At 39.1% G+C, this 20,114-nt stretch overlaps 1 protein-coding gene across 7 annotated transcripts; it reads right to left on the reverse strand.

The window, feature by feature from the left end:
- Nucleotides 1-387: 387 nt before the first annotated feature.
- LOC133976628 (voltage-dependent L-type calcium channel subunit beta-4-like) lies at nucleotides 388-17,662 on the reverse strand. Of its 7 annotated transcripts, none has more exons than XM_062414890.1 (15): nucleotides 17,600-17,662; nucleotides 15,733-15,816; nucleotides 9,135-9,200; nucleotides 9,030-9,080; nucleotides 8,710-8,832; nucleotides 8,423-8,550; nucleotides 6,788-6,864; nucleotides 6,285-6,304; nucleotides 4,874-4,954; nucleotides 3,952-4,010; nucleotides 3,466-3,575; nucleotides 3,061-3,212; nucleotides 1,517-1,612; nucleotides 911-1,096; nucleotides 388-648 (listed from the first exon to the last, which is right to left on the reverse strand). In XM_062414890.1, exons 1-15 carry the CDS (start codon nucleotides 17,660-17,662, stop codon nucleotides 388-390), a joined length of 1,557 nt encoding a protein of 518 aa, XP_062270874.1. The 7 variants fall into 7 exon arrangements, with proteins under 7 accessions (XP_062270874.1, XP_062270872.1, XP_062270873.1 ...); XM_062414888.1 differs by having other exon boundaries at nucleotides 6,788-6,870; nucleotides 8,426-8,550; nucleotides 9,030-9,071; nucleotides 9,123-9,200; XM_062414889.1 differs by having other exon boundaries at nucleotides 9,030-9,071; nucleotides 9,123-9,200.
- Between the last annotated feature and the right edge of the window lie 2,452 nt (nucleotides 17,663-20,114).

A 20,114-nucleotide genomic window follows, 5' to 3' on the forward strand; every position in this document is an offset into this window, starting at 1 on the left:
CCATCACCATCTGACCACTATCCATAATGAGCTTGCTGACACAGGCAACGAGCACAATCTGCGCTGCATGTCTGCTGAGCATTGTGTTAGTACAATCCCAAAAAGGTCCCACAGAAATGTAAGGAATTAGTAAATACTGGCAACCTGAACCTCTTGACTACTCGCGCTGTTGATTGATGGGGTTGCCCTGGCAGCTTGACCAAAAACTTACACCTGAACGTGAATTCATTAGATCTTGAAAGAGAGAAAAATAGCCAGGTAGATAAAAACAAATTAACGCAAACCAAAAACAAAAAAGGTACAATTTGGGACCGTCTTGGCTCCGATGCAGCGTTTATTTCAGGTGGAATCTGGGGCATTTGGGCCCCGGTGATGATAGAAGTGGGCTCAGAGCCGGTGCCGGGAGTCATGGCTGTAGCTGCCCGGTGAACTGCGATTGCGGTGTGGCTTGTATGCATCCTGATAGGGGTCCTGGTAGTCCTGGTAGGGGTCCTGCTGCTCGCGGCTATGCTGCGACCCAGATGACATGCGGTTGCGTCCCTTGTGCGCCCGCTCGTTGTGGTAGTTCTCGTCTGATGTCATCAGGTTGCGTCGTTCGTTTGGGGTAGAGTGGTCTCCCGTGTGGTTGCTCTGTCGCATTCTTTGGCTCTGCTAATCACAGGAACATACGGCAGACACAGGTAAGGCTGGTGCAACACAATTCTGCTCAAAATTAGGTTGAAAACACACAAAAACAGTCAGTTTAACCACAATTTTCCAATTATGACATTTCAGTTGGCTTGTATTGGATTGCTTATACTGCCGAGGAGATGAGGAAGGATTACAATGCCTGAAAACATTTTCTTTAAAAGGAAAAAACTTGATTAATTTGAAGAGCTAATATTCCTAAAAAGGACTAGTGGATGTTTACCTGCAGTCCAGAGATGCTGGTGGGGTAGGGGGTAAGAGTGGTGGGGCCCAGGTTGCGTCCCAACAGGGGGTTTAGGGGCGTTGCCATCGAGGTGTGGGTTGCTTTCCAGTAGGCCTCGAGGTATTCGGCGAGATGCTCGCAGGCGTCCTCCAGCTGGTTCTCGTCCAGGATGATGTCAAACATTTCCTGTGATCAGCAGATGGTGGGAGGGAGGAGAGCAAGTTGAAACTAATGATGAGAATAAGATGAAATGATCTTCACACTGACATTCTGGGTCCCGTTGTGTTAGTAAGTACTGTGTAAAGAATGTAAATAAAAATACAAGAAGCAAGAATACAATATTCTTGATTTAGGATAAGGGAGCTGATTTTAACTGAATAAGCACAAATTATGTCAAATGATGTAAATTCTTCTAGCATCTTATTAAAACCTTGATTAAATGCAAGGAATTTCTTGGTGGAATGGTTATTTTGGTTTTATACAAAAAAATATGACTGAATCTCATTTAAAATTGGGAGATATTTGTGAACCAGTCACATTGTCAAATAAAAAACAAACAAACAATGAAATGACCGGCTGATACAGTAAATGAGGAGAGCCATTTACCGGTGGACACTGGGCCAGTTTGTCAGCTGCCACAAGCTGGACATTCAGGTGTTTGCTCTGGGACTTCCCTCTGGACTTGACTAGCCTTTGCAGAACCTGGATGACAGGGTAGGAAAAGTACATAATGCTCCAGTTAAACTGAATTAAAAGCATTGCAGCTTTGGGTGCACTCGTTTCAGGTCACCCGGTATTCCCTTCCTCATCACGTGATGAGTTCTAATTCATAACAAGCAATGGGAGACGTTTTTCTCAGTGATTTAGTTTTTGTGCGTGCACACTCTGGTGTCTATTTTTCCACTTTCAGATTGGTTAATTGATTATGATGATGTGAAATGAATATCTTTTCTCTAATCAATATATCACTTCTCTTTTATGAACTGTGGGACTCTTTTATTAATTCAATCTTGTTTATCATCCTGTTTAAATAGTCACACTAAATGTATGCTTGTCCATGTTGCTGGTGAAAAAGCATCTTTCGGTTGCAACATTTCTAGGTTTGCACTTTAAAGTCAATTTGGGATGTATACCAGTGAGGACACTGAACTCATGTCATCTACATTTATTCTGAGAATTTGCAACTTTTACCTTCTAACATTAAAATATAAAGATGGTGAGTATTAATTTGATTCCAGTATAGGCTCAATATATTTCAATTGAACAATTTTTAAGCCAAAAATATAAACAGCCTTCACAAGAGAAAATATTATTTATGAAAATTATAACCGGTTGAGTTAATAAAATATGAAAAATCCAAATAAAGTTTTTATATCTGTTTAGAATTTTCAAAAGGTGACAGAACTGGACTCATGAGGTTGCAGTCTGGTTTTGCAGGTCTTATTGCTGCTTTCTGATTTGTTTGTATAACAGTCAGCCTTACCGGTCAGCTGCATCAGAGTGTGCATTTTCCATGCTAGGAGGGTGTTTGTGTGTTGGAGTGTGCAACCCACCTGACCAGTGTGTCACTGCCTTTAAATGAATACAACTTTTAAATCCAAATTTGAAGGCATATCTTTACTGATCTCTGGTACTATTTGGGAGGTTCTGTTGTATCTGAGACAATCAGTCTGAGTGATCATTGCTGTAGTCCCAGGGTAGAGGGGAAGTGCAGCAGGTGTTCTCTTCCATGCAAAGGTGCCATGGTGCAGATAGCTTGGTGCAGAAGCCTCTACTGACTCCTACACACTAGTCAGAGGCTTTAAAGTACAGTACTTCATGCTTGTTTAGAGGGAACATTGTGCTGAGTTGCTACACCAGTGGAGGGGAAAATATCAACCTATAGAGAGCGTTACCTTTAATATGCTGGAATTCTTTCTTAACATGTCTAGGTGATCTTGTTGTTTGTCTCCACCAGCTGAATGAGTCTGCTGTGGGACAGCAGCTGTGGAAATCATATAATATGCTCAATTTTCTTATGCTACCTATTGTTTTGTCAAGGCTTGACATCATGTTGAGGCTGAATAATCCATGTAACCAACTAAATAAACTGAGTACTTTGTGTTTGAGTTCAATTAAACCTGCCCTCCCCCTCCCCCAACAAACAGTACCTTTGGCGAGGATACTTTAACATGGACGATGATGGGGGCCAGGGAGGTCTTGAGGAGCTGAGCTGGGTGGTTGATGGTGTCAGCGTCCAGCACCACCAGCTGCAGGGAGCGAGCCAACTCAAAGATCCTTTCAATCTCACTTTGCACCTCAGCTGAAGAGATAAGATACCATTAAAATATAGAAACCTCCGTTGAAGTTACTCACCCAATGATTTGATACTCATGATGGAAACTATAAAGTCCACAGTTCAGTTTCTATGTAAGGATGCATCCATTTCATCCATAAAAACAGTTTTCATGTTTCTACCTGTGTGCCTAAAATATAAAAGAAGCCGCTTTGTTTTCCTTTTTTACAGACTAAAGTGAAAATAAACTGAGCCAAGTGGAACAGGCAGCATTTCTTACCTAAGCTGGACCGAGTGTTGGATCTTTCAATGATGGCCCTCTTACTGGGGTTGTTGAGAACAGACCTCTTTGCTAATGATATATCAGCAGTGACTCGTGTAATAGATATCCTGCAAAATAAGACAAAGACAAACATATTTAAACATGAAAACAGATTCACATGTATGTATTAGTTAGATTTTTAAAAAAATGCATCTTGTCCACAGTAGCTCTGATAGTTTCGTATTGGCCTGTAGGGGGCAGTACAGTGAAGAATTTCATATTTTGCCCAACATTTTTAGAAATAATGGATGCAAAATAAAAGTAGATTTCTCCATAATTGTACTCTTTTTTTTGCACAATCCTTTAATTGTACTTGATTACATCTGCTTTTCATAACTAAATCAATGCATGCTGTGCAACGTCTCGCAAGACCTCAGTGATTGCAACTCTGTAATTTTTTTGAATGTAAATTTAAATATGTTAAAATGCGGTGTTTTGCCTTACCTGCCATCAAACCTGTGCTTGAGGAAGTCAAAGAGTGCTTTCTGCATCATATCCGTTACCTGCACAGAAGAAAAGAAGATGTCAGTAAGGCACAAGAGTACAGCAAACTTTCTATCTACCGTGACATGAAATCCCAACCCTGGTCATTTCTTTTGTGGAGTCCTCTGCCTTCCACTACCAGCTAAATCAAACTGCTGAAATGAAGACTCCTAATTGCAATAAGTGGGATTGGTCTTATAAATCTGATCGCTCCCCTCCTGCCTAATGCATGCTCAGATAGGCTCAAGCCCCCCATGACCCTAAATATGAATAAGCCCCAATCCATTAGGCGAATCCCAAGAGAAAAACACAGATGGCATAACTGCTGCTAAAAACCAAAATGATGTATGATCTGATGTGAGAATGATTCACAGTGACTCTACTTCAAGGAGTTTATTCACAGCAGCATTTTCTTTATGTTAAGTTTTAAGTGATATCATATGAGTACTTCCTGTGAATTATAGTACTGCACAGAGTCCCTTATGTGCAGTGTGTGTGTGTACATGCATTTATAAAAAGTAATGGAAGCAATAAGACAGCTGAGGGAGGACGTTCTCGGCAGAAAAGCCAAAATCTGCCAATTACACAACATATTTTCATCTGACCTCCCGGTCTCCTCGTTAGTCTGGCTGCAATCTGGATGTTACGTGGGCGATGACACACTCACAATTAACTGCGCCAACAGGGAGCTATTTTTGGGGGACTTGAGGAAAGACACGCAGGACTCATATTTTTTTCTGTGATCTTGTCCTTTCTGCATGTTGCTCTGATTTTCAGTACTAATAATGAATGTGAGTATGAATCATTGCTATGTGTGGCATTTGAGTAAAAGCTCTTAATCACCGATGATAAATGTTCGATTCTCTTTTCAACCGAAGCTCACCTCATAACCTTTCAGCGACGGTCCCACCAGCACCACAGGCCTCATGGAAGGAACCACGTCATACGGGGGGACGTGCTCCGTCTGTCAATGCAAAGATATTGAGTCAGCGGCAGTTTTCTCATTAAGAGCAAGACAATGGACCCAAAATAACTCCACAGAAAACACTGTTAAACAAAATATTCAGAGCAGACAGCTGTAATGATGAACTTGAATTACGATCAGATGTGTTAAATGGGAGGCTGGTATATTGCCATGTTGGGCATGTAGCAAATGATAAGGTCAAAATGTAATAAAATGAAAATGTTTCTTGACTAAGACTGGAAACATTTCTCTGATACTGTACATTATCCTACTATTGATTTTTCTTATTATTTATTTTACTTTTTGTATTAGTTTTAAGCAATCAGTCTTCTGTTAAGTGACTTCATTAACAGATTTAGTTATAATTTCAACACATTTAGAGGAACATGTTATTACATTTTGACCTAATAATACATTTTTTATCATTTGCTACATAGATGGATGGATATGACTACTGTACACTGATGTTGTGAAAAAAACTACGGTCTAACTCATTAACACTACACCAGAACAAATACTACAATAAGAAGTAGAAAAACGACACCACGCCATGCCATAATAACAATAATACGAGATATTACTAGATATTATGTACATTTATTTAGAATCAATAGTAATTACAAATTCCTACAGTGTTTCTAAAGCAACACAATACATTAGTATTTATTTATCATGTATAGTAAAAAGACCAGGACTGCCCCACAGTGATGCACACTGGTTCAAATATTTGACCTTCAACACCATGCTTCTGATTTTATGTGGCTTAAATTTATTCTTTGAAATATACAAAAGTGGTGCAATTAAAAAACTTTGTTGTTGTTGTTGTTTTATTTTGTTCTTAACAGTTAATAAATTCAGACTGGAGACCTGAATTAAACCAAGACCTAAAATATACCCTTTGAAATGTGTGAATTTGACGAAAAAAACAACTTTAAATTATGTACGAAAACTTTCAGATAAATGGAAATTTAAAACACATAAATGTTAAATAGTATGTAAAATATAAATAACATAAATGAATTGAAAGTAAAATAAATAAAGCTAAGATAAATTTGCGGTGCAACCAATAATTTTATTTAATAAAGCTGTCTTATGTAACATTCAGCAAACTTCAAATAATTCCTCCCGCTTTCCCCAAAAACTTCATCAAAACTATAAGTGTAAAGGAAGTCTTCAGTACTTTGGCATCACAGTATATTGTGCTCCCTATGATGTGACATGAGGCTGTAACTTCCTGCTTCAGTGCTACTAGTTCTTGTCATTTTAATGATGGCAGCAACACGAGTCCAGCGGATGGTTAATGAGTGGGTTTTTACCGTCACCAACTTACCACTTTCTGTTTCTGCTTTCCTGTAGGAGGGGAGAGAAGACAGTGACAGTGTCGTCAGTGGCTGCTGCTGGGGGAGGTGTCACCAGAATATCTCAGAAAAACATGCTTCACATAAGAAACTTTGCATCTTTCTTTTTTTTTAAGCAAATGAAACCTATCAAGGATAATCGGCATGATGCAGATAAATATGAAACATGTAAAAAGTATTTCTATTGTCCTATGGTTATATTCACAAAGTCACATGAGTGCAGTTCAGGGGGGGTTCATAGTCTTGTCGTTGGGTTCACACTGTGGTAAGCCCCAGTCTCAGAGCGCCTGCAGTCCTCAACTGGAGGAAGAGGAGGATCATGGGAACAACAACTCTACGCAGTGAACTTATGCTCTATGCAGAGACATGGGAAGGCTTTAGTCTTATTTTCTCTATGTTGTTGTGGTTCAGGAAAGTTGGCTCTAAGCTGGCAGCTGGCTACTAACAGCCCTCTCCCCCTGACCAATGCTCTCACCTGCTGAGGATATGAGGGGTCTGATAGAGGCAGATACCTCATCCTCTACACTGGAAGAAGAGTTGCCTCCAGACTTACTGGAAAAGACAAGAGGGGATAAAGAAAGACAGAAACACACCATGGTATTAATGTGGAAAATTACAGGAAAAGGAAAAAAAATAAATAAATAAAATTGCCAAGGCTTAAATGGATAATTGGGAAAAAAATACTAACAATTCTTGTGTGTTTCATGGTTGAATAATTAAAGGTAAAAGGTGAGTTCAAGTTTTGCCAGACAAAATAAATATGAGATGAAAAATGTCTCATTTAGTCAAATTATTATTTCTGGGATGATTTTATGCACACAAAGCATTCATTTTCCTATATCAGATCTCCATCTAAATCACATATGAGACTATTGGCCAACAAATTCAAAACTATTTGAGACAGAGGCTGGCTTGAGTAGCATGTAGGGAAAAGGCCAAATGTTATGCTGTGTTCCATATGGACGTTGGAAGTGTGAAATTTACAGCTGATCAGTTATAATACGTAAAACCATAATCCACAAGTTTAAATATGTAATACTAATAATAATAATTATAATGATTTAAAAGAAATAAAACAGGTTTTGTGTTTTTTCAGAGTTTCAGACTTTCCAACACCCCTGAAAGGCAGCATATCTCACACAGGGCCACTGTTTTTAGCTACAATGTAAATGTACATGTGATTAATGGGATTTGAATGTCTCTCCTTCTCTGAGAGGCTCCAGTGACAAAAAGCCACAGAGGGCAAACTAGTAAGTGAAACGCTGAAGCACTTCAGTCTAGTAAGATTAGTATTAAACTCAACAGTAAGGCTTGAGGAAGTGCATGTGAGTTACTGTACAAACTCTGGATGACAGAACCTTCAAGACACATTACGCACTCAAAGAAACTAGAAGGCTGATCGGACCGCTAATTGCAGCTATTGAAAGTGTTTCACTGTCTGTATAAGTAGAAGAGATGGAGTAAATAGACATGAGTCATGAGCAGACCTGTGTCAAAGTACAACTTTAAATAAATCATAGGAAGATTTACAGAGTGAGAGATGAATAGGCTTTTACCAAAGAGTCTGTATGGACAGACACTGACTGTACCTTTGACAACATAATATATTTATCATATATACGTGCTATCAATAATATTTCTGTTTCTGTGCAAGTCAAAAACTGGCAACTGGCAATGATGATGATTTTTTATTAGTACGGTCATATAAGACAAAGAAAAACAGCAAATCCTCACATGACAGAATCCAGAGACAGACAGAAAAAAGACTGAAACAAACTTCCTGTTGATCAATCAGTCAGTCAGTTGTTTCAGCTCTAGTTCAAACTTATTTTTGAGTAAATTTTATCCCCCTTTCATACCTGACCTGATAAGCAAAGTAAAAATGTGTCTCTTTTACACAAAAAAGCAACTTTAGTTTTGTCAGATGAATCTATTTCCTTCCTTTTCATGGTTGATTTAGTCACTATAAAACTCTTCAAGTGGCTTTTATGATTTGTTACTTAGTTTTCAGTACACCAAATAATTTCAAAGAATGATATGCCAATCGTTATCACATAGACTCATGTGTGACCATAAAACAGTGAGACAGGTGTGTTTTTCTGTTACTTACCCTTGGACTCGTCCTCTCTTTTGCTCCTGCTGGAGCCGGATATTCTCGAGCTTCAGAGGGCTGGGGATGAAGCCGATCTCGCAGCCCTCTTTCACTAACCGTCCGATCCACCAGTCATTGTTGAACTTCTGAGGACGACAACCAAAAAAAAAAAAGAAGAAAAAAGAGCAGAACAAAACGTGAAGAAAATGGAAAAATGTTTCATCAGTATTGGAGCAGATTGAGCTGTACATAGCAGTAGGAATGCTAGGTGTCATGTTTGATAAAAAAAAAAAGTACACACGCACTTCTTTTATGTGGAGGAAATCCTTGGCGTCAAAGGAGATGGCTGTGGCTGGTACTGGAACATCCTCATCCAGAGCGCCACAATAGCTGACGTTGGTCCTTACGGCAAATGCCACAGGCTTGGTCTGGAGGTCGGAAACATAGTTACACTCAGCAGGTAACAGAAAATAAACATATTCAAGGATTTCAGTGCCCTGCTTTAATATGTGAAACCAAGTTTGCCCACACGGTCGCTATAAAAGTTTGTATCTATCTGCTGAAGACTATTGCTGAAGGACCTTTGAGACTCCAATATATCTAATGCGTGTTGCAGGATGGCTACCTTGGCTCTCTCCAGTTGAATGGTGGCCTGTTGCTCCCTTTCCTGACGGCTCTGTCCCGGTCCTTGGCTCTGGCTTGGGCTCTGGCTCTGGACCTGGGCCGGCACCTCCCGCTCCTCCTCGAGAGAGACATCTGAGTCTGATGGTCTGCTAGTGTACGAATCAGCTGAGCCCTGCAAACAGAAATCAACCGTTGTGTTACTGAAGCTGTACAGCCAGGATACAAACTCACCATTTTTTTAGGGTTGTGGTCTTATTCTACACATTTGTTCTCCCATTAGCTTTGCCTTTTTCTACTGGCAATGTAGACTTGATTACTTGGAGATCTTTGACAGATATTAAAAGTATTTGAGGTCTGAGACAATGAGACAAAACACTGCAAGATCAGTTTCGACCAGACTACAGCCCTTCTACCAGCAGTTAAAAATAGTCTAGACCTTCCTGTCAGTAAGAGTTGCTGTAAAACTTAACCCTGCTGAGCCAGTAGAGTGCAGTGGGCAAAGCTCCATTAAAAGCAACAGGAAATCGTCACAGCACTATAAATGCGTGATCAAGGCATGGCTGATGCAGATTATCTGCTCCCCTTATACGGTCAATTCATTGTTAAAAAAAGAAACCCATTTACTGTAAGAAAGCAATCAGGGATCATGAGAAAAACTACACTCAGAACCTGTTCACAGTGGTAAGACAGTGGGCGAGAGTTTAACCTGCCAATAAAAGGGATTTAAAGTCAGAAAAAGCACCTGAAAGACCTAAATTGTCTCTTTGAAAAGACAAAAAAGAGAACACAGGTTCATACAGACACATGATGACATTAACCCTGTTGTAAACAAAGGAGGCACTGAAGCTTCAACCCAGTAGCAGCTAAAGAAAGGATTACACCTGCCAAGCACAATGAGGTCAACTTAAAAAAATAAAAAAATAATTTAAAAAATTGACACAGGTTTTTGGGTTCACATCAATTTGTGCCATAGACATAGACAATCACAGTGCCAAGTCCAGAGTGGTGGCTTGGCACAGTGAATGCAGAACAGGTGAAATGGATGATGCAGAAAAGAACAGACTGCCAGGAGCATCTCAGACAAAGTGGAGTTTTCATTCCCGTGCCGTCAGCAGTTTGTATGACCACACACGGCCAACCTCACGCTGCCAGACCGTTCTGAATGGTGATGAGTTTGATCCCTGTTCCCAAAAAGAGTCAGACAGATTTCAGCATTTTTTTTCTTTTACTAGGAGTTTTTTTTCTTCTTTTCTTTGGCTTGTTTTATGCCTTGTTTGATATCATGTGATCACAAAATGTGACACTGACACAGAGGGCAGTCTATCCAAACTTAAATTTGACATTTCCCGATAATTTAACAATTTCCTGATTTGTCACGAATATGGAAGCTCATTTCGGTCAGCCAGCTCATGTGGTTAAGATCATTATTTAAATGAAGAATATGTATAGCAATTAGTCTTTGATCTAGGCTCTGACTTCCACTCAGAGGGTGGAGGGTGGAGATGGGACTCTTGAAACACTGTATGAACAGCAGCAACTGTAACTGTATGTTACATTGAGCAGAATACGTGGTGTTAGGCTGCCTGAACTAGTTTGCAGGCATCGCTCATCCATGGCGTCATTTCATTTATGCAACTTTTTTTTTTAAATGATGAAAAGTGATGCATGATAAAAAATAAAAACATGAAGCAAATTATAAGATTGAATTATGAGACTGACTTTTATGTGAGGTCTGTCCATTATTTGGCTTTTACAAGAGAATTTACAGTATGTCATAAACAAGTAGTCCATGATCTGCATTACTGACATACAAAGCCACAGATCACAGAAAAAGTTTAAGACAACAGAAAGTTGTATTCTCATCATTGCTGCTACAAAGAAGAAGTCAACCACGTCTTTGAAGACTGACAAAAAGCTCAATTCTCTATAGACCAGCATTTTCAAATGTTTCCACTGGCATTGAAGCATGGTGACAGCAAATAACAACACAGATTTGAACATTTCAAGAGCAGTATAAATCATTGAAAGTAAGATTCAACAACAAAAAGGAAGACATCAAAGTGACGGCTAAACAGAGACAAGAATTCCTGCGATTTTAAAACTCTGGCAAAACTAAATGAAGTGATGGCAAACTGCCCTCTACACAGATGTCATTTCTACTAAATGAGATATTAGTAAGTAAACAGAGTCCAAACAAGTCCAGAATGTTTAGTTTAAGTAACATAACAGCAGCAGGAAAAACAAAATCTCTTTTAAAATTAGACAAATATCATAAAATAACTGATATTACATCATAATTCCTGATTCCTGCATGTGACACATGATAGTTTGTAGTGAGATTCATCTCCTCAAACCTTTTTTTAAGCACAATTATTTAAGAGAGTTATACAGCAACATCTGCTGTCAACTCATTCAAATGAAAACCACATCAAGATTCACAAGCAAAAGTATAGATATTGTGTTATTTGTGTTCTCTGATTTCTGAACGTTTGTCGTTTAATAACACATCTCTGCATCTTTTTGCTGAACATAGGTACCCACAATGAATATCAGAAATGGTACTTTGTGATTTTTTTCCCTTTCAGTCCATTTTCTTGTGCACAGTCAGGGCTTTTTATGCTCAGTTTAGTGCCTCGAGACGTGCTGGAATTCATCCTGCCGCACAGTCAGAAATTCCTGTAAGGTTGTGTTTTTTTTTTTTGCTGGGACACAACTGGACCGAGCACTTCCTTCTGCTGTGTTAATCTAAACAATCAGCTACTAGTGATGATTCAATTAAGGAAGACCATTAGTCTCAAGAAGATCAATCAAGCTAGTCATCACAGCTAAGCACTTTTCGCTTTTTTTTTTTTTTTTTTTTTTTTTTTACAAGCTAGCAGCGACGAGGACTGACTTCAGCACACTGCTCATCTTGAATGTGTGCACCTAATCACAAAGTGGGGAACTAAAATACTCTCTTCATTCAAGGGAATATTAAGCTTGTGTCTGTTTACTGTAATAAAACTAACAGATACATCACTAACAGGAAAAAAATGTAAATATTTCTGCTGGACTGGTCATGATTTCTTCCCTTTTTTTAAATTAAAGGGGCAATCCACCTATTTTACACATCAGTTTACTAAGCCTATGACAAACAAACACTGATGATGTCACAGTGATGTCATCAGCACAATCTCAATTTTATAAGAGAAAGCCTGCAGTATAAACTGAGGATGTGGAGTGAAGATATGAGCGTTTACCAGGCAGGGAGGGTCTAATTGAGTTGCATTATGGGAAATGTAGGATCCAGTGTTTTTGAAGGCTTAACCCATACTAGAAACTAAAATTCCATATATCGCCACATCTGCTGCTTTGATTTGAACAGTTCTTATAATCTCTCTCTCACAAATCCACTGAATAGGTGAAATAGCCCTTTGACAGCAAGTATGTATAAACTATTTATAGAATAATACATTGTGTGGACTCTATCAACACCATGTTACGTCTTTTATAAAAATCTTTCAATCCAACACTAACAAATCATTCCGAACAATATTTCCTGAATATGTTGAAGCTTTGAGGCTTTGAGGGTGCACTGTAGCACCCGAGCCATTATCCAATGGAGTAGCTTCAGCATGTGACTCATCAACATCAGAATCCACTTAATGACATCACGATGCATGTTTCTCCGAGCCTCGGCAGAGCCTTATAACATGTAGTCGCAGGTTTGGATGAGAAAAGCTCGGCTGCATATTTTTTTGTGTGATAGTGATAAATGCAAAAATGTGACACATGAGAATTTATCGTTTGAGTGGAGCCGTGAAATGGGCCTCAGGGGAGAAATGGGTAATTAACATCTTTCCATGTTTCTCTTTGAATCAGGGCTCGGTCCATCTCTGAGAGGCACAGAGTGTGATGAACACTAAATGGCTCCTCCTGGCTCTGGTTGTTTCCTGACGTTGGTCCTTACAGGTTTAAAGGCAGATTGCATCCACATATACAGCACATACAGAACTGTACATCACACATACATCCATACATATATGTATATATAAAGAGGAATATATACAGAATTGTGTGACTGTCACACATCAGAAGCCATCTGCCTAATGTGCCCCCCCCCCCCCCGCCCCCCTCCTTCACACATACACCAACACCCACCCACCCAACCCCCTTCCAGCCAAGCATAGCCCACGATCACGCTACGCTGTACCGTTGGCTAACCCATCAAAGGCCTCTTATGTGTGTATGTGTGTGCACACTGAGCTACCTCCATCAATAAACACACACCAGGAGAGCACAAAGGAAGATTCATACACACACACACACACACACCCACACACAGGCATCCAAACACTCACCGCCTCCGAGTCTTCAAATCCATGCAGGTACAAATTGTCATACATGGAGGTTTGATATTCCAACGAGCGCCTCTAGAAGAATGAGGGGGAAAAAATGAGAGTGGAGGCGGAGGAGAAAGGAGGGGGCACCACAGAGAAAAAAAGGATGGATGGGGGGGATGACGACAATCCCTTCTCTCCACAGCAGAGAAGAATAATTTAAAAAAATATCTCCCCTCCCGTTGGATCACGCCTGGTCCTCCGGAGGCCCGTCGCTTGATAGATGCAGCTTCTCCCTGATCCCACAGTGCTGCTGGCTGGCTCACATTATAGGATGGAGAGGCTCTCCCTGGAGGTAGCCCAATCCTGGCATTTCATTTCATCAGGCTTCCACGCACAAACACACACACACACACCCACACAGACACACACATATACATATACACAGCAAGCAGCAGAGGCAGCGGCGGCAGCAGCAGAGCAGTGGATCCTTCCTCAATATCCAAGCCTGATGACAGAGCCAATGTGCAAGGAGCTGATTGGCTGGCTGGCTGTCCACTCAGCTTGGATGAGCGCTCTCCTTGATTTTTTTTTTTTTTTTTTTTTTTTAGTGCGGGGAGGTAGCGGGGAACGGGGGAGGGGGATGGAGGCGTAAAAGAGGGGAGCAGCATCCTCCATTTCCCTGTTACCTCTCATCCTCACTCTACTTATTTAATCTCAAGAGAGAACAGAAAATACATCGAATCTGATTCTGATTATACAATTAAATCTAATGAATCTATATTTATATGTATGTTGATCTGTGTGTTTAAAGGAATGGTGGTTTATTTCCTTTTGACAAACAAATCATGAGTGACATATTTATGCTGCTAAAATAAAACTTGAGAAAACATGCTGCGGTCTCACCGAAGAGTGTTTACAGGTTCAGACTTAGAATAAGCACATATATTTAGATTTTCAGGGGGGATTTAATTAAATGGGACACTTTGGTCTCGGACTGTAGCCAAGATTTTAGAAATACTGAGATCATCAGACCAAGTTTCCCCCAAAGCTCTCCATTTTGTATTATTATTTCAATTTTTTTATACTTTATTTATTCCAGTAAAGTCTTAATGGAAGGCGTGACCAAAATACACTAAGTGAGCACTTTATTAGGAACACCTGTGCGCCTGCCTTAGATTTTACTTTCACTTGAGTTTATATATTTTCATTTTGTTGACATGGTCAGAAAGGTGATAAAAAATGTTGATAACTGTTTCCCCATGATCACATCCTGAGTGAATGTTGGAAATGTCCATTAAATCCAGTGCAAACATCTGCATTAAAACTACATTAAAATCTGCACTTATACAATTGGCAGGTGATACGGTTCAGGGTGAGTTAAAATGTTCAGGTCTTCAGGGGTTAGTCCCCTCTATGCCAATCTTAACTGAGCCCTTTACTACACTGGTACCACCTCCATATATATAGTCACAAAGTCTGTCTGCTGTGTTAAGTTACGTATACAGTTACACACTATCTGCAGCCTACGCTTTGCTGAAGCAGAGAGCAAACACCTCCCTCATTTCCCCACGGCACAACATACTACATAGCTCTGTACATCACTCCAGTGGCAACTTAGAAAGTGAGGAGGAAGCAGAGGATTTAAAACTCCAAGAAGTTAGACATAAAATATTACAGATAGGCAACATATACGGTAGGTATCTGGGTTTCTATTGAGGCAATATTCTATGAATATTAAAAGAATGGAGATATTTTGGGGATATTTTTGAGACTCACTTTTCAAATAATGCTCAGTACAAAACACATTTTAAAAACCTTCATCATTTACAATCTTCTTTGTTTCCTCCTTTATAGGTGCATTACAACCTTTTACTGACTGCAAATTACCGCCCTCTGCAGTCGACAGTGATGTGAATCGCATCGCACAACCCCCCCCCCCCCCGTGGTCGTGTCGTGCACATGCACTCTCACGCATGTGCTTGTACAGGGACATGCTCGTCAAAAGACTGCAGTACAGCACCACTAGTGGGCACAAACTCCACAGGGGGCCACCTTTAACCACAAACTGTGCACAGAAGATTAACTATAAATAAATGAGTCTATCAACCTCCCACTTTAATCTGCCTTGTCCATTATATTAATCTCATAATAATCTCATATTAATTTGTTCCCAAAGACATTTAACAGATTTTTCTCTGCCCTTATTTGAGTTATTCTTTAGAGGATGTAACAATTTTTGCTTGTCTTTAATTTAAATATTTATTCAAATGCTTCTCATGGTATATTTTGTGACTTTGGAGAACTTTGCAATCCTGGTTGACCAAATCCTTTCATTAAGAACGTGATGTGCATGTTTACATTAGATCTCAGGTCGTTCTGTACCTGTCTGAGGATGAAGCTGGTGGAGGTGGTGCTGCCATCAGACCTCTTGAGGCGGCTCCTCCTGGAATAAGTCCCTCGGTTCACCTGTGTGAAAAAACACAAGATCTCAACCAGCTGAAACACTTGTCATACTGATAAAACCACATTAAACTCATACACCATGCTAAGTGACATTCATTAAGTCATTTACAGGGACTTTAACTACAAGGCTGCATAAAAATACAGTTGTTTTTTTTGTTTTCATGCAGTTTAAATTAAATGCATCAACATGCACTTTAGAAATCTAATTTTCCAGCATGGTTTAAGTGTTTTCATGTCATCAGCACAAAAAGGTCAAATAATTAATGCCACAGCACCCAAATAACACATGTAATATGACCAAATGTGCCTTATACTGTATGTTTTTTGCATTATATGTTTGTCTTGCCTCCTTACTTGTCTCCTTATCACCTGACTCTCTCCTCCTTTCTTTCTGTTTCTCTTCAAAAAGTCCAAATATACCAGCAAGGTTCATCTCGAGGGAGCTAAATTAATTATCTGCCAGTGATTTGCCCCATTTCTGTTTAAATCTCCAGAGTCAATGACAATGTCACCGGTAAGAAGTCAGAGCCTACTTCCCTGAATTTATGAAACAGGGCCATTAATCTGGGTCGCCATCTCTCCCTCTCTCTCGCTCTCCCTCTCTCTCTCAATTCAAGCCAACAGCAAAAAGCCGAAAAAAGAGATGAAGGGTAAAGTTAGCCAAGTCTATGAATACCCTTAATATCAGCAAGTAGCCTCCAATGATCAATTAAACTAAGGTGAAATAAGTTATCGACCCAAGTGAAGCAACCTATGACCTAACACATCTGCCAAAATAATCCTAATTTTATACAGTCAACATATAATACACCTAGCAGAACATTTAAAACAATAAAACTTACAAATATATGGTATATAAACTTGCATTTCAATTCTATACAATGTTCATTTTAAGATGAGAGAGAGAGACTGTGGGAACAGTTTACCAACTGTAACATTTAATAGCCAATTAAAACAAATGCTGCAATGTAGGCTGAGACAAGGGACAACATGGTCACTGTATGACTTTTTAAACACTAAGTGGAGCCATCTGTTATATTTCATGAAATCAAGGTATACGTGCAATTTGAACTAATATGGAAACATTTAAGTCATCAAGAGCAAGACTGGCTCTTTTCTGATGAAACTGCATAACACTTTGAACAATAACTATTATAACCTCTAATATAATGCTCATTTTTGTCTCTAATTGGATCGCATGTATTATTCCAGAAATAGAAACACCTTCAAAAGAAAAATGAGTTAAAATAAAGATAAATATAAAGGCTTTCTAATATCTAAAAAGCCTCTTTTTCATATTCTACCTGCTCTAAACTTTGCAAAAGACAATAAAACAGTTTAGAAAGGGTTTAAATGACTATCTCTGCCATATATAGTACTGTTTCATATACATTTGTAACAACTACAAACAAACTTGGTATAAATTAAAATATTAAACTATGAGGTAAATAAACTTACAACAGATCGCAGGAGGTCAGTCATCAAACTTAAATAATTTCACAATAATGTGTTTTTATAATTATGGATATTTTACTATTTAATAGTAAAATTGAACATCTGCTTTACAACACAAATGACCCAACAGGTAAAAAGTGTCATGGTACAATATCATGATTTCATTATGTTACATAGATAGATATTAAACAGAATTTCTTTAAATATATGTATAAACTAACTACACCCAACATATTCCACTTGTGTTGAAGTATTTTCTATGCTGCCAATAAGCTATGAAAGTGCCACATTTTATCATAGAAGCTTAGCTGGAGGTCACCTGAAAGCTTACCTGAAAGATGGGCGCCTGGATGCCCTCTCCAATCTTGTTCCGTATATAGATGTGTCGAGACATTTCTGCCAGGACATCGGTCCAGAGAGCTGGCTGCTCCGGTCCAGCCCAGCGGAGGGCTGGCGGGTTCCGGGCTGCGTGCTCCAGTTTCACACAAAACAGGAGAACATGAGCGCCCGCGAGCCACCGCTTCCCTAGCTCCCCACCACGAGACAGGTGCTCCGCTGCGCTCCTGCTGCGCGCGATGGGAGGTACTGCTGCTGCCGCTCGCGCTACTCAAAACCAGAGGCACCTGAATGAATGATGGACGGAACTATTTTAGAGACCAGAGAGGGGGGAGGAAGCCTTAATTTAGCCTGAAGAGTAGGATGACTATTTTAGACATAACAAGGAGCTGCTATTTCAGGCTCAAATATGCAACTGGGTGAAATTAATTATGCAATTTTACAATTAGCCTAATTATTTTAAAAGTGGTATAATAAATAGTAGCCTACAGATATGACACAGACTTGTTTGTTTCACCAACTTCTTAAAGCCTAAAATTGTCATCTCATCAGGGGCCAAACAGGAATATGCCTTTTTTAATGCATTTCCAGACATCACAAGTAATCCTCAGTGGTAGAAGAAGTATTCAGATCTTTTAGAAGTACCAATACCAAAAATACTCCATTACAACTAAAGGTGCTGTATGAAAAATCCTACTAAAGTAAAAGTACATAAGTAGGCTTATTATCAACTTGTGTAGTATGCAGTATTACAGTAAAAGTAGTGGTTTGGTCCCTCTGACTGATATATTATTATATATAACATCATTAGATTATTAATAATGAAGCATCAGTGTTAGAGCAGCATGTTACTGTTGTAGCTGCTGGAGGTGGAGCTAGTTTACACTACTTTAAATACAGTTAGTTAGTTAGTTTAGTCTAGTAGTGCCCAACCAAGGGGTAGGGCCCTGCTAAAGGGTCACTGAATAAATTAATTTATTAAAATGTAACCATGAGAGAAGTTTAGAGGGAAATATCACTATTTGATGGAGCTGTTAACTCACAAACATCTGAAATGTGAGCCATACACACTTCTTTATGTAAGACGTCAAAAGCCAAAAAAGGTTGGAAACCACTGGTTTCATCTTTAACAATGTGTTGTATTTTAAAAATGTTGTTATATTATCCATTGTGTCAAATCTTCATCTGAGAAGTAACTAAGGCTGTCAAATAAATGGGAAATACAACATATCCCTCTGAAATGTAGTGCAGTGGAAGTATAAAGTTGGATCAAATGGAAACAAGAGTACAAGTAATTCAAAATTGTACTTCAGTACAGTACTTGAGTTAATGTACTCAGTTACTTTCCATCACTGGGTATGAATCACATCATTTGACAATCAAGCCATCATCTGTGTCACCTGTGTTGTTACCTGTTTTCTTCACACATAATGGCACCATCTTGTGGTTAAACCAAAAATAAAATTCCCATATAATTTCCAACAAATTGTATCAACGCTAAATAGTAACAGTTTTGTTGTCGTGTTAAGTGATGTATGTGGTGTTTAAAAAAAAATAATAATTTGATATAAAATGAGTGTGTATTGATTAAAAGAGTCTTTCAATAGCTAGAATTAACTTAAGTTAAAAGTGGGCCACAGTGATGCAGCTTGTGTTCCTCTCAAGAAACACACCATGTTGTATCTCCCTTTGCCCAGCAGATGGCAGCATGATCAACATAACTGATATATTTGGGAATCATTTGCTTGTGCATGTTGAGCTGTGTTTTCACTGCTGCAGGCCTAGAGGGTGATATTGTACCACAGATAACTGAAACAACATATGTTGAACAGTACAATCAAGGGGTCAGTTGTGCAGGGGTCAATTGTTGGAAGGAGTAATCCCTTAAATGTGTTATTTAGTAAAAGAATACATGAATATATTCCAGGTATATACACTGTATATTACCAGGTGTTTGTGTGCAGGTAATCATTACCAGTTATTGATTAATACAACATATCATTTCTCACATTAGGAAAAAATAAACCCATTAACTGTTTTGCTTGAGGAACAGAAAATGTCCTCCATGTCAAGTAGATAGTAGGTTTTACATCTGCCTTTCGAGAAGCCAACACAGGAGCAATCTGGAACCTTGACTTTTCTTCTCAACTCCAGGCAAAAATAACCACGAATATTTTCAGTGGATTGTTACTAGGTGAGCTCCTTGATCCATTTCCACTACTTAGTCTTACCCATAACACATTTAGTGGTCTGTGGTTTGCTTTTTCTGCGAGACCTACCTGAGTGCGTCTCTGCACTCACCTGGCAGATAACACAACCTTCAAATATCTTAGTCACTATGCTTTAAATAACTATCTGTTCCAGTCTGTTGGAGCTTTGCACATAGGAGAAAGGTCTACATATAAACCACTTTGTTGCCTGATATTGCATGAATACCTTTAGACATCCTTTTGGATAAAACATGATGGTCCACTGGTATAGATAAGAAAAGTATTCTGAAAATGAATTTA

Source organism: Scomber scombrus, chromosome 24, assembly GCF_963691925.1.
Source record: "Scomber scombrus chromosome 24, fScoSco1.1, whole genome shotgun sequence".
In the NCBI taxonomy this organism is placed as follows: Eukaryota; Metazoa; Chordata; class Actinopteri; order Scombriformes; family Scombridae; genus Scomber; species Scomber scombrus.

What these genes read in the sequence shown, in the direction of transcription:
- LOC133976628 (XM_062414887.1), bottom strand. Translation starts at nt 17,662, where the DNA reads ATGTCTCGACACATCTATATACGGAACAAGATTGGAGAGGGCATCCAG. An exon ending in AAGCACAGGTTTGATGGCAG is followed by an intron (nt 3,576 to 3,951) that starts GTAAGGCAAAAC and finishes CTTATTTTGCAG; the next exon opens with GATATCTATTACACGAGTCA. An exon ending in CAACACTCGGTCCAGCTTAG is followed by an intron (nt 3,213 to 3,465) that starts GTAAGAAATGCT and finishes TTATCTCTTCAG; the next exon opens with CTGAGGTGCAAAGTGAGATT.